Source organism: Atta colombica, unplaced genomic scaffold, assembly GCF_001594045.1.
Source record: "Atta colombica isolate Treedump-2 unplaced genomic scaffold, Acol1.0 scaffold126, whole genome shotgun sequence".
Taxonomy (NCBI): domain Eukaryota; kingdom Metazoa; phylum Arthropoda; class Insecta; order Hymenoptera; family Formicidae; genus Atta; species Atta colombica.
Genome location: NW_017259213.1, coordinates 1937448 through 1950716, shown reverse-complemented (window position 1 = coordinate 1950716; position 13269 = coordinate 1937448). Strand labels below are relative to the sequence as shown.

Below are 13269 nucleotides of genomic sequence, written 5' to 3'. Positions count from 1 at the left end.
TATATATATATATATCTTCGTATATATTTAAAACACTTTATTAATGAAAAACATATTAATTCAAATTGTTCAGATATATAAACTAAAATCAATAATTTTCAATTGATATTTTTGATAACGTTCTAGAAATATAGTAAATATCAATAGTTGAATATATTTAATAGAGAAAAAACGCATTGTATACTTGTTATATCCTTAAAGGATTGCATGCGTGCAATAAATCAAGAAAGGAAGGAAAAAATATTAGATATTATAGCAAGAGTAAATTAAAATTATAAAGAGAATAAAAGAGATATATTAGGTATGGAAAAAAGTTCGTGGCGTTTTTTTAATGTCATCTAATGGGAAAAACGCCATGAACTTTTTCCCATACCTAATATTTGATAACTAATAAAATTATTTAAAGTCTAATGTATTGTTGAAAATACTAATTAAAAATCTTTATAGTTAAAAGCATGGAAGATGTATGTAATCTACACGTATAAATATATATATGCAAATTCTTTTTCTAATTTTAAAGTTTATAATTACAACTATCAAATATCTCGTGCAGTATCACTGACAAAGTTCTTCTTTTTTTCATGTGATGAGAAAAAGCTATTTCTCTCGAAATCCACTTCTCTTCCCTCATAAGTTCAGCAAGGAAGCGCGGCGAAAGGGCACGACGTGTAATGGGCCCAGCATTCTTTCTCTCGCGAGTGGCTCATGGCTCACGGCGATAATATTTACGATCCAAGCAGTTTGTCACTAAATCATTATGTGGGTCTACCTTTCGGGTATGCCCCGTGCACGCACAATCCGATGCCCTTCGTCACTGGGTCCAGCATTCCCTGCCTTTTCTCCTCACCCTCCAATTCTCATGCCGTTCCTTATCCACCTTGGAAACTGCACGCAACCCTCCCATCTCCCTTTTTCTTTTTCCTCCTCCCGTTCTCCCTCTATGCTCTTTCCTCGCAGATACGTGTTCCATGGGCCCGGTAGCGATTCGTCCACGGTCACTCGTGCGGTAAATCAGACCACGCTGACGTTTAATGCCGGCAAATTACACGCGAAATAAATGCCCGCGAAGAGAAGTGCGCAGCAAACGCAGTGCTCGAAACAGAAACACAAAGAGAGCATGGGAAACAGATAAAGAACGAGAGATGAACTATCAGTATGCTTCTTCTGAGCGATCGTTATATCCCGTTTAATCTTTATCCGCCAATTAACAATTCGTTCGTCCCTTCTGAAAGTTCCCTCCTTACTCTTGTAACTATTTCTTGTCTGCCATCCAATCAATAAACATTCATTAACAGACATTCACTATTTCCTATATTCTTTCCGTCTTATTTGTCGAAACATCTTCGAGTGCATTATCCAACAAAATATAAATTTCATATAAATAATAATTTGTTGCATAGATCCACTTTAAAAAAAAAATAACAATATCAAATAATTGAAATTTATCATTATCTGATATTGAGATTAATAAGCCTAATATACAGAAACTTAAATAGAAAGACAAAAATAATTGTTTCTTGATTAAAATTATAGCTAATTGATAAAAGATTTATCAAATATAGATAAAAATATTAAAAATAAGTTGAAGATTACGCGAGGAATAAATGAAAAATAAATAAAATAAAATTTTATAATGAGCAACTTTATAAGGTAGCTCAGCTTTAGCTTCGGAGTGTAACTTTGAAATGGTTTTCTGATGAACCAGGTATTAATGATTTCATGCCCATGCTACGTCAGAACTGTTCCCACTGACCCACGCTTGTTACGCGCTGTAAGCACAGTCGGCCGCAAATTATAGATTGTTCAATTTGCAGTAAATCTATAAAGATAATTCTCGCAAGACGCTGAAGGTGCCGAGTTGCCAACTTCTCTTCCGCATCACCGTATCTCGAAGATATTACGTTCGTTGTTCATAAGTTCTACAATCTCAGAATATAGCATGAAATATTATAATAGTGTTTTGCAGTTGTCAATTTTTAAAAGAAATAAATTAATGCTATTAAAAAGTATTTTTTCTATTGCTAAATTGATTGCAAGTATATAACAAGTTTTCTCCTCAAGGATATCAACTATCAATAGCCTTTTGTTTACGTGCTTCTAATTTTACATGGAAATAACGACTTTATTTAATTATCCAAAAATTTAGTTAGATACAGTTCTGAAAATAACTTTTGTTGGATCAAAAGATAATTATATAGAAATCTCGAACATGATAAACAATGCTGCAAAATCTTTTGACATTTTAGCAACTATCTTGATATATAATTCTCCTATATTATATATAATTGTTTTGATGGTCCAGCAAAATTTTCAGATTTTTTGTATCTAGCTAAAATTTTAGATACTTTAGCAAAAACCTTTCCCTGTATCAACGAAAATGTCTCAGCTCACAAAATAGATCGGTTAATAATGCAGATATTACACATTGTTTCTTTCTCAGGCTCTAATTCATTTACACGAGCACAACGTAATCCACAGAGACATCCGTGGCAACAATATCGTTTTGACGAAAGAAGGCGAAGTGAAATTAGTAGATTTTGGGCTCTCAAGAACAATGAAGAACGAACTTGAAAAAAGGCACACTTACATAGGCTCATCATCTTGGATGGCACCGGAAATGGTTGGCAGCAAAGATAGCAGAGTCGACGGTGGATATGACAGTCGAGTCGACGTATGGGCGATCGGCATTACGGCAATAGAAGTAGCCGACGGCAAAGCACCGTTCGAGGACATGCATCCGACTCGTGCGCTCTTCCAGATCGTTCGGAATCCGCCGCCGACTCTCTACCGACCTGCTAACTGGTCAAAGAATCTCAATGATTTCATTTCCGAGTACGTGATCAAAGAGATACGAAAATCTCTTTGTTATGAACGAATATCGCGAATAAAATAACATGAAAGCTACAGCGACATATTCGTTTCAGGTGCCTCGAAAAAAATCCTGAGAACAGACCATACATGATGGAGATCATCGAGCATCCCTTTCTATCGGAGCTACCCGAAAACGATTATCCTGTAATATATGATTTCAATATAATGTAGATGAATTAGAAAAGGCAAATTATACGATGTATAATTATAAAAATCGTCAATAAATTGTCGGATTTCCAGAATCCTTAACTCTAAAGTATTATAGCTGTTGAAATACAGTATTGTTAATTGTTATCAATTTGTAAATTTTACAAGAAAATAGACCATTTTATTTAATAAGTTTTTTAATTAGTAAGTTTTTTTCATACATTTCACATTTTAATGACAAAATATTTACAAAATTTAGATTTTTTGTAAACACAAATAATTTTATTATTAACTTAAAAGGAAGGAAAAAATAAGATATCAAGATCAATCTTGAGATGATATAGAAATTGGAATATGTAGTTCAATTGTGTTGTGTGTGTCTTCTCATAATACTTAAACAAAATATAATAAAATGTATAATAACAGAAAACTATTTAAAAATTGAAATTATTTATCATATTTTCTGCTATAGAACCTAAATGATCACTGAAGGCATAACTTAGCTCAATACTTGTTCTACTTATAAATTTCTATTCTACATAAAATTTACGTATCAATAGTATTATAAGATTAAATTTTATTACATAATTTTTATTCCTTAAAACTTAATCGATTAATTATTAAAATAATGAAAATTATAATAAATTAAAATTTATTATTTATTAAGAATGATAAAATTTTACATCTTTCTAAATATTTTCTTGATTTAAAATTTTTCATAACATCCTAGATGAGAAGAATAAGTATGTCTTTGCCTTTTCTTTTTTAAAATCTACAAATATTCTAATTAGAAAATATAAAAATCAAAAAGATGAATAAGTATACATATACAATATAATTTTAGTTGACACAAGAAATAAAAGCATTGACAATGGATCTTTCGGAGAAAGGCAAGAAACAAAGAAAAACCGAATCAATAGTTCGTCAAGGTTTCTTGAAGGTAACAACTTTCGCAAGTTAAATTATAGATGGATTTATAATATGGATTTATATATATTAGAAGAAAATCTTAATTTTTGCACAATAGACTCATCAGGATGAACCACCGGAACAAATGCTTACGGAGGACTTAGCAGCGCTGGATATTTTGACTGAGGATATTATCTTGGATGAACTTCATGATAGACTGCGGCGAGGTGAATATCACACGTTTATTGGCGACATTTTATTGATACTCAACCCAAATGAGGAGAACGATATTTACGATGTTCACGTAAGTCTTATGTTAGATTTTCTACATTTGGATCATTTTTTCATAAAATTAACAAAAATGACATTATCTCTCTTTCTCAAAACCAATATTAAAATTTTCATTATTAAAAACATTAAATAGAAAAAATATCAATAATAAAAAGAAATTTAAAAAATATAAAATACAAAAAACAATGAGATAATATCAAAGTCTATTAATTTATATAAATAAGTATAATATAAGCAATATTTTTGTATGTATGATCGATTCATTAATGCAAAAAATATCAAACGCATTTTACTTTTCGATTTATCTTCAGATTTTGTTTATAATTTTATATACCACATATCAAATAAATTATAATCTCATAACAATAAAAAAGACCTGTAAGTTATGTAGATTCTGTAAATTATTAATCATGTATGTTCAATAATAAAATTGCAAATCATGTTATTATAAATTATACAACAAAAATCTGAACAATTTGATTTGCAGCATCATGCAAAATATCAATGCAAATCGCGATCAGATAATGCTCCTCACATCTATTCGGTAGCGGATAGCGCATTTCAAGATGTTATGCTCAACGAAGAACCGGAACACATTTTGCTGGCCGGTGAAAGTAATTCCGGGAAAACAACGAATATGCTGCATTTAGTGAAACACCTTATGTTCCTCGGAAAAGTGAGCTCAATGCAACCATATTAGATATATAAACAGATATAACAAAATTACGAGAAAACTTGTTCTTTTTATTTTCAGGGTCTGCACGATACTGGAGCAAGAGTACTGCAAGCTATAAAAATTATTCATGCTTTTACGAATGCGGGAACACCGCTGAATACTAATTCTACCAGATGCATTTTGCAAACTCAGACGACTTTCGGGTCAACCGGTAAAGCATCGGGGGCAATATTCTGGTTATATCAGCTTGAAAAATGGCGCGTTTCGACTCATGACAGGTAATTTATTTATATTATAATGAAATTTTTACTTATAACATAACATATGCTACACAAACTTTAAGTCTTTTAATTAAAAACTCTAATCTTTTAAAAATTTTTAATTTTGTAAAGTATAGAGTAATTCGAAAGTTAAGGCATCAAAGAATATATCGTATTTCATACTCCAATATACAACGAATTGCCATTATACAGGCGTCTATAACAAAAATATGCAGTGCTAATAATAATTTTTTTACAATTTAAGAAAGTACAAAAATAATGGAATAAGAAAAATAATAAAACAAATTAAAATCAAATTAAAAACAAATTAAAAACAAATTAATCTAATTAATATAAAAATGGTAAAATAGAAAATATGAAATAATAAATCGCAAAAGTGTATTAACACATCATAATGAAAAAGTACTTTTTCAGAAATCAATCAAACTTCCATGTTTTTTATTACTTTTATGACGGTCTCGAAGCATCAGAAAATTTAAAATCGTATTTCTTACCAAGTGGGAGAAAACTTCGATATCTCAGAATAATCGACAAAAATATTGAAAAGAAACGAGCGTTCAAAGTGAGAAACGATCCACAAAACAACGTGATTAAATTTAAAGAACTTACGGAATGTTTTAAATTCATGGATATGGAAGAATATTGCGAGACTATTTGGAAAATCCTTGCAGCGATTCTGATACTCGGAGAGATTCGATTTATTGAAGGCAATAATGGAGAGGCTGAGTTGGATGATAATGAAATTGCTAACAGAGGTAAAAACTTGAATTCGAAGAATTCAATTTGTCAATGCAATGCATGAAAGATTTATTTTGAATATATTAAATCACATTAAATATGTATTAAATATGTTTGCCTACGAAAACTGATTAGTTTTTGCGAATTGCAGTGGCGGAATTTCTTGGTTTAAACTCAAAAAAATTTATTTGGGCTCTCATTAATTACTGCTTAGTCGTAAAGGGATCAGCGGTACGTAAGAAACATACTTGCGAAGAAGCAAAAGACGCACGAGATGTCTTGGCGAACACTCTTTATCAGCGTTTAGTAGATTGGATAATCAACATCATCAATTATAAACTTTCAATGACTCGTAGTCTTTAGTAAGTGAAAATTTTATCGAAGTGCAGAAAAAATAAAATATCGATGAGGATTTTGTATCGACGATTTTTTAAAACTTTTTTATTTTAATTTTCAGTGGTGATAAATATTCTATCAGCATCCTTGATCACTTTGGACTCGAATGTTTCTCAATAAATCGGTTGGAACAATTACTAGTGAATACGATAAACGAGCAAATGCAATATTATTACAATCAAAGAGTATTCGCCTGGGAAATGGTAAAAATTTTTAATGAATAATCTAAAATACGTATTAGTTTATATCAAATTCGTAAGATTTTATTTCAATATCTATTTTTCTTATTGTATAAATAATAAAAATATTCTATATCTTATTTGTATTAAATTTTTTTTTAAAGAATTATATCCTATTATAATTTAACGTTTTAATATTCAAACATAGTTAAACATATGCTATTACATCATAAAGGACCCCATACAAATCTTATGAAAAATGTCTCTCGATTAAATTGGCTACAATTAAAATATGTTGTTCTCGATGTCCAAAATGAACAAAAGTCTTAATAGGCACGATTCTCTAACTTCAATAATTTTCCGTCCAGAGATATTTAAAGTACATAGAAACCATGTTACTTCACGAATCAAATATATGAATCTCTCTCTCTCTCTCTCTCTCTCTCTCTCTCTCTCTCTCTCTCTCTCTCTCTCTCTCTTTCTTTTGTTCTTTTTCTCTATTCAAGAGGTTTTAATCAGTCGAACAACTTGCATAATGCTAATACCAGCGCTACTTGTAAATTTTGAATTTTATAACGCAAAAGTACTCAATAAAAAATAACTTTATTATAGTGTTTTGGAAAGCTCTGGACATTATATTCTGCTATTATATTCTGGAATAAAAAATAGAGTGTTCTATTAAAAAAAATCGATGTGACCTTGATCTTGATCTGTCCTTGGCGACTCCATCTAAAATCAAACTAATAAGATTAGATCTTTTCAAGTCCTACAGTATTTTGTCCGAACACTTTTACGATTGGACCTTATTCTGCGAAAATAAAAGGATGGTACGAGTGGTCTATATATACTCTCTAAATCTGAATTAGTGGATAATCATTAATATATGTAATCAGTGCCAAATATCACTGGTAAGTGAATTAAATGTGAGATCTCTAACCTAGCTAATCTTTATTTTGTGATCTAACTAATCTTGTTTTAGTGCTTAAATTCAATGAATATGGTATTGGAAGATTGAAATTAACGTGTAAATATCAGTTATATAATGCTCAAACATTTTTCCTTTTTTTGTTGAATTTCACTGATTATCAGTGCAAAGTATGCCACTGGGGAGAGAGTACTCTCTAAATTTGAATCAGTGAATAGTCATTAATTATCCAATGGTATACTTGGTATTGATAATCAGTAAAGTTCAACTAAAAAAGAATGTTTGAGCATTATATAATTAAAATATTAATATTTGCATGTTAATTTCAATTTTCCAATATTATATTCATTGAATTTAAGCATAAAACAAGATTAGTTAGATCATATAATAAAGATTAACTAGATTAGGAATCTCATATTTAATTCATTGATTATCAGTGGCATACTTGGCATAATATCATATATATATATATATAGAAAAAAAAGCAAAAGAGAGAGAGATATATATATATATTTGGTTCGCGAAGTAAAATGGTTTCTACATACTTCAAATGTCTCTGGACGGAAAAATATTGAATTTAGAGAGTCGTGCCCATTGAGACTTTTGTTCAGGATAAATAGAGGATAACAATATATTTTAATTCCAGCCAATTTAACAAGGGGACATTTTCCATAAGATTTGTGCGGAGTTCTTACTCGCGCCTTTTAAAATTAATTAAGTCACGATTATCAAGAATTTCATATACGTATCTATATATCAAATTAGCAATATACTAATGTATAATTAATAATTCTATATTATAAATGAAAAAAAATTTGTTTTTTTTTTCTTTTACGGTTTCAGCAAGAACAGGAAGAGGAGGATATACCTATTCAACGATTATGCTTTTACGATAATAAGGAAACAGTTGATCAACTAATGAACAAAGGAGATGGTCTTTTTCATATTATCGATGATGCTTCGCGGCAAATGCAAGACGCTCAGTACATTCTTGAGAGGATTAAAGAATATAAACATAGCACTCACATAAAACCGGTGAGTTCACACGAGTTCATGATCGCACATTATACCGGTAAACTGATGTATGATGCTAGCGAAATTGCCACGAAAAATCGAGACTTCGTACCGCCAGAAATGATCAACACGATGAGATACTCTTTGCACGATGCAGTTAAAGAAATGTTCACCAACAAGCTAACCAAGTCGGGGAATCTAACAATTGTTCACAAACATTGTTTCGCGGCGAAGAAAACAATGAAAACAAAATGGAGTGCTCTTATGCAAGAATCTTCCATGTTTCGAGTAAGATCGTAAAAGTATTTCTCTTATTATATCAAGATATATGTGTATACACACACACATATATATATATATATATATATATATATTATATTGTATGTATATTTGATATATCTCTATTTTAATTTCAATAAAAAATATTTAACTATTTCATTTTATAATCTGGCGCATTTCTTAATTTAAACATTAGAAGCACTTGAAAATGAACTTTCCACACATTTTCCTTTTCTAGTTTACTATCAACTCTTTCATTTAAATTCAACAGAAATATAACACTGCATCCAAAGGACAGTACTCGCAGATACGCAAAATGCGAACGTGTTCATCGACGTTTAGAGCAACAAGTCTTGAAATTCTGAAAAATCTCGCGATAGGAAACGGTGGCACGCATTTTATAAGATGCATACGTTCCGATCTTGAGGATACTCCTCGTTGCTTTTATCGGGAAATCGTCAGACAGCAAATTAGAGCGTTAGCAGTTCTTGATACAGCGAAAGCTAGACGATGCGGATATCCGTATAGGATACCTTTTCAAGAATTTCTTCGAAGGTAATTTAATTCTTTAATCTTTTAATGCTTTGTAAAATAATATTTTCAATTAAATATAACAAATTATATATAACAATTATATATAACAAATTATGAAGAACGTGCTTAATTAATTTTGATATAAAGCTAAATGTATGAGAATTTTTGTAATTTATATAATTAATCAAGCAATAGTATTTTTCTATTATACGTCTTCCTATTATGAAAGGCGATTCTTTTTAATTACAGATACAAGTTTTTAGCCTTCGATTTTGACGAAACAGTAGAGATAACGAAAGACAACTGCAGACTACTTTTGATCAGATTAAAAATGGAAGGATGGATTATTGGCAAAAGTAAAGTTTTTTTAAAGTACTACAATGAGGAATACCTATCCCATTTATACGAAATCCAAGTGAGAAAAATCATAAAAATACAGTGCATGATGCGTACTTTTCTAGCACGCAAAAATATCGCTTTGAAAATCGACGATATCAAAAAGGAAATTGGTAAGTAAATTCTCGATCGAATAAATCGTGATAAATGTGATTCGTTAATATACAATTCGCTTATATACAATTCGCTTATATACAATTTAATAAATATATTTATTCGTATATATTCGTATATGGTTCTCAAATATTAGTGCAAAGTTTCAAATATTTCAAAAATGGTAAAACATTGTTTCAGTGAAAAAAGCGTCAATCAAGAAAAACTCATTTACCGAAGAAGAAGCGGCTTTGATGATACAGAAAAGTAGGTATTAAAAAGTATAAAAAATAATATTATCTCTTGATTAAAATATGTGATTTCACTTACTTTTTACATATTTTTTATTACAACATACTATCAACAATAAACAAATTCTAATATTCACATGTTGATCCAAGTGTACCTACATAAATTGTAATTTATATACAAAACGTTTGTAAACTCGTCAAAAAATTATACTTTATTATGCTTTCAGCATTCAGAGGGCATATGGCAAGAAAAGAAATAGGACCCTTATTGAAAGAAGAGATGAGCCAAGAGACGAAGGATTTCATCAAGTTCTATTGCAGCAAATGGAGATCGAAAAGCATGTTTCAAGTCCTCCTATGGTACCGTGCAGCCCGCTATCAAGATTTCGTACAATTATCACAACAGGTATATTATCTTTATTTTAATTAAAATTTACAAATTAATTTCTTTTAATTTAAATTAAATTTGTTTAATACAAAAAATATGTTATTAAGAAGTTGAAACAATTTTTATGAAAAATCAATTACAAATATGTAAAAAATATTAATGAATAAATATTCTAATTTTTTTCTGTAAAATAAAACGATATAAAAATTTTTGATAAAAATTACAAATAAATTATCAAAGGTTTTTGTAATAGGTTCATCTATACAATCAATCGATTATGGCAGCTTTGGAGAAATTAAATGAAAATGTATCTCTTGAAAAAATCGATCCAAGTGCCAAATTAGATGCCTACATAAGTGAGGTGAAACCACCTGAAGTATATAAACTACCTTTCAATATGCAACAAGAACTCCCGTATTTCGATATGAATTACATAAATGATCCTTCAAATATAAATATTAAACGAGGGTAAGTCACTTAAAATATCTTTTAACTTCAGTCCATAGCAAGAGCCTGGATGGAGAATATTACTAAAAACGTGTAATATATATTATAAATATAAAACATTGATACTATACATGCAAGTTTATTATATATACACACACACACACACACACACACGCGCGCGCGCGCGCGCACACAGCACTCGAAATTAATAATTACCTTAATAGAGATATAACTTCATATTAAAACAAAATAATCTTTAGATTCAATAATCTTATTAAGCGCTTAAAAATTTTAACATTTAATATGTAAAATAACTTTTAAACAATCTATATACGAAATTTTAATTTAATAGAACGAAATTTTTTTGGATTCAAAAAATTAAATTTTAAAAATTATTAAGACTTTAACAATCATATTTACAATATAAATATATATTTTCGAGCGTTGGAGAGAGAAAGAAAACGAAGATGTTAAGTGCAAAAAGTACATTCTCTAAAAAAAAATAAAATCATTAAGACTTTAATTTACAATGTACAATGATAGACAATGTGATAGACAATTAATAGACAATCGATTTCTGGCAAGATAGCGAGATCTCCGACAGGAAGATGGCAACCAAAGTTAATTAGCAAAATGACGATACGCAAGTAAAATACAAGCGAAATTTATTTATCAATATTAGTTCAACTTATTTACTCATGATTCCATCTCAATGCTGCTCGCAAAGGAAATATTATGAAAAGTGAAAAAGGCATGCTTAAACGTTGCGACGATTTCCCAATATTCGTTCAATCCTTTTTACATAGTTATTTTTCATCACATGAGTAACACACAATAACGCAGATCGGATTTCTTTACAACGAGATGCGACGCGTATTTATACTATATTTTATACAAATATGGATGCACGTTTGACTTTTATGCCGATCAGAAGCCATTAATTCTCGTGATTTTAGAAGCAAATCAAATATCGTAGAAAAAGCAATACATACATATGTTGCAATAATTGTCCGATATCTGCCTAATATTTCCTGCATTTCTTTGCAGACAGAAATCGCTTTTAATAAACCATATGAAAAACGCGGAACGATACCGAAGTTCGACTTGCAAACGTGACGCGGCGCGAACTTACCACAAATATGGCGGATGCACGTTTGACGCCTATACACGTCTATTAAGTTGACACAGCAACTTCAGCACAATTGAATAAAAGTTGCACAGAAATTTAGTGCTTTTTTGTTGCTAATTTATTGCTCTATTCCCGATTTTATTGCTCCAGCCAATTCTGAGAAAATAATGGTTGTGCTAGCATAAGAATAAAGTTAACACAGCAACTCAAAAAAATAAAAAAAAATTTTTTTAATACGGCATATTCTTTTTGTGCTAATTTATTATTAATTAATTGCTCAATTCCCGATTGTTGCTTCATCCTCAATCCTCGAAAACCATCCCGAGTCAGCACACCACCTATAAATGGTTAATTCTCGAAATATCGATTATAGTTCTCTGATTTTGTTGCTCGCGATTCCCGACGAATCCAATTTTGTTCCACCCCCACCTTAGAAACCACACCTAGGCACTTAGAGTCAGCACACCATCTATAAATTATTAATTCTTAAAATATCTCGACTGATTAAGATTCTCAGATTTTCTTGCTTTTTGTTATAGAGCAAAAACATATTGAAAAAAATGATACTGTTAAACAATTATCTATAAATAATCAGAACTGCACCGACAGGCGTCAAAATTACACAGCAATAAAATCGGATTCATTGGGAATCGCCAACTACAAATCAGAGAACAGTAATCAGTCGAGATATTTTAAGAATTAACAATTTATAGGTGGTGTGCTGACTCGGAGTGCCTAGGAGTGGTTTTCAAGGTTTGGGAGAGGAGCAACAAAATCGGAATCGCGAGCAAAGGGATAGTTTTCGAGAGTTGGGAATGGAGCAATAATATCGGGAAGTGAGCAACTAATTAGCAACAAATTAACACAAAAAGAATATGCCGTATTTTCTAATTTTTTTGTATTTTTTTGAGTGGCTATACTAACTTTATTCTTATGCTAGCACAGCCATTGTTTCTTTGGAGTTGGCTGGAGCAACAAAATCGGGAATAGACTAACAAATTAGCAAAAAAGCACTAAATTTCTGTGCAACTTTTCGATTGTGCTGAAGTGGCTGTATCAGCTTAATAGACGTCATTAATGAATATGTGTAATATAGTCCTCAAAATGCATTTCTTACGCATAGTTGTTTATGCTTGTCGCTCGCAATAATTACCATATAAACTATTGCTAGCGATAGACATAAACAACTACACGTAAGAAATGCGTTTTAGGGATGATTTCATATATATATATATATAAATTTATATTGAAATAATTTATATAAGAAATCGATTAGAATAACATTTTTATTCGAAAATGTGAATATTTGAAAATAACCCAAGGGG

The 13269-nt window shown here is 30.3% G+C and overlaps 1 protein-coding gene across 1 annotated transcript in view; it reads left to right on the top strand.

Moving 5' to 3' along the window:
- The window catches only part of LOC108695174 (neither inactivation nor afterpotential protein C), a 34043-nt gene that overhangs the window by 11652 nt on the left and 9122 nt on the right, over positions 1 to 13269 (top strand). Inside the window, exons 5-19 of the mRNA XM_018204933.1 lie at positions 2441 to 2832; positions 2925 to 3015; positions 3863 to 3958; positions 4046 to 4231; positions 4706 to 4894; positions 4973 to 5172; positions 5590 to 5930; positions 6065 to 6275; positions 6371 to 6512; positions 8257 to 8715; positions 8978 to 9261; positions 9490 to 9749; positions 9931 to 9996; positions 10208 to 10386; positions 10622 to 10836. Coding sequence (XP_018060422.1) covers positions 2441 to 2832; positions 2925 to 3015; positions 3863 to 3958; positions 4046 to 4231; positions 4706 to 4894; positions 4973 to 5172; positions 5590 to 5930; positions 6065 to 6275; positions 6371 to 6512; positions 8257 to 8715; positions 8978 to 9261; positions 9490 to 9749; positions 9931 to 9996; positions 10208 to 10386; positions 10622 to 10836 — 3311 coding nt within the window. The remainder of the gene's footprint in view (positions 1 to 2440; positions 2833 to 2924; positions 3016 to 3862; positions 3959 to 4045; positions 4232 to 4705; positions 4895 to 4972; positions 5173 to 5589; positions 5931 to 6064; positions 6276 to 6370; positions 6513 to 8256; positions 8716 to 8977; positions 9262 to 9489; positions 9750 to 9930; positions 9997 to 10207; positions 10387 to 10621; positions 10837 to 13269) is intronic.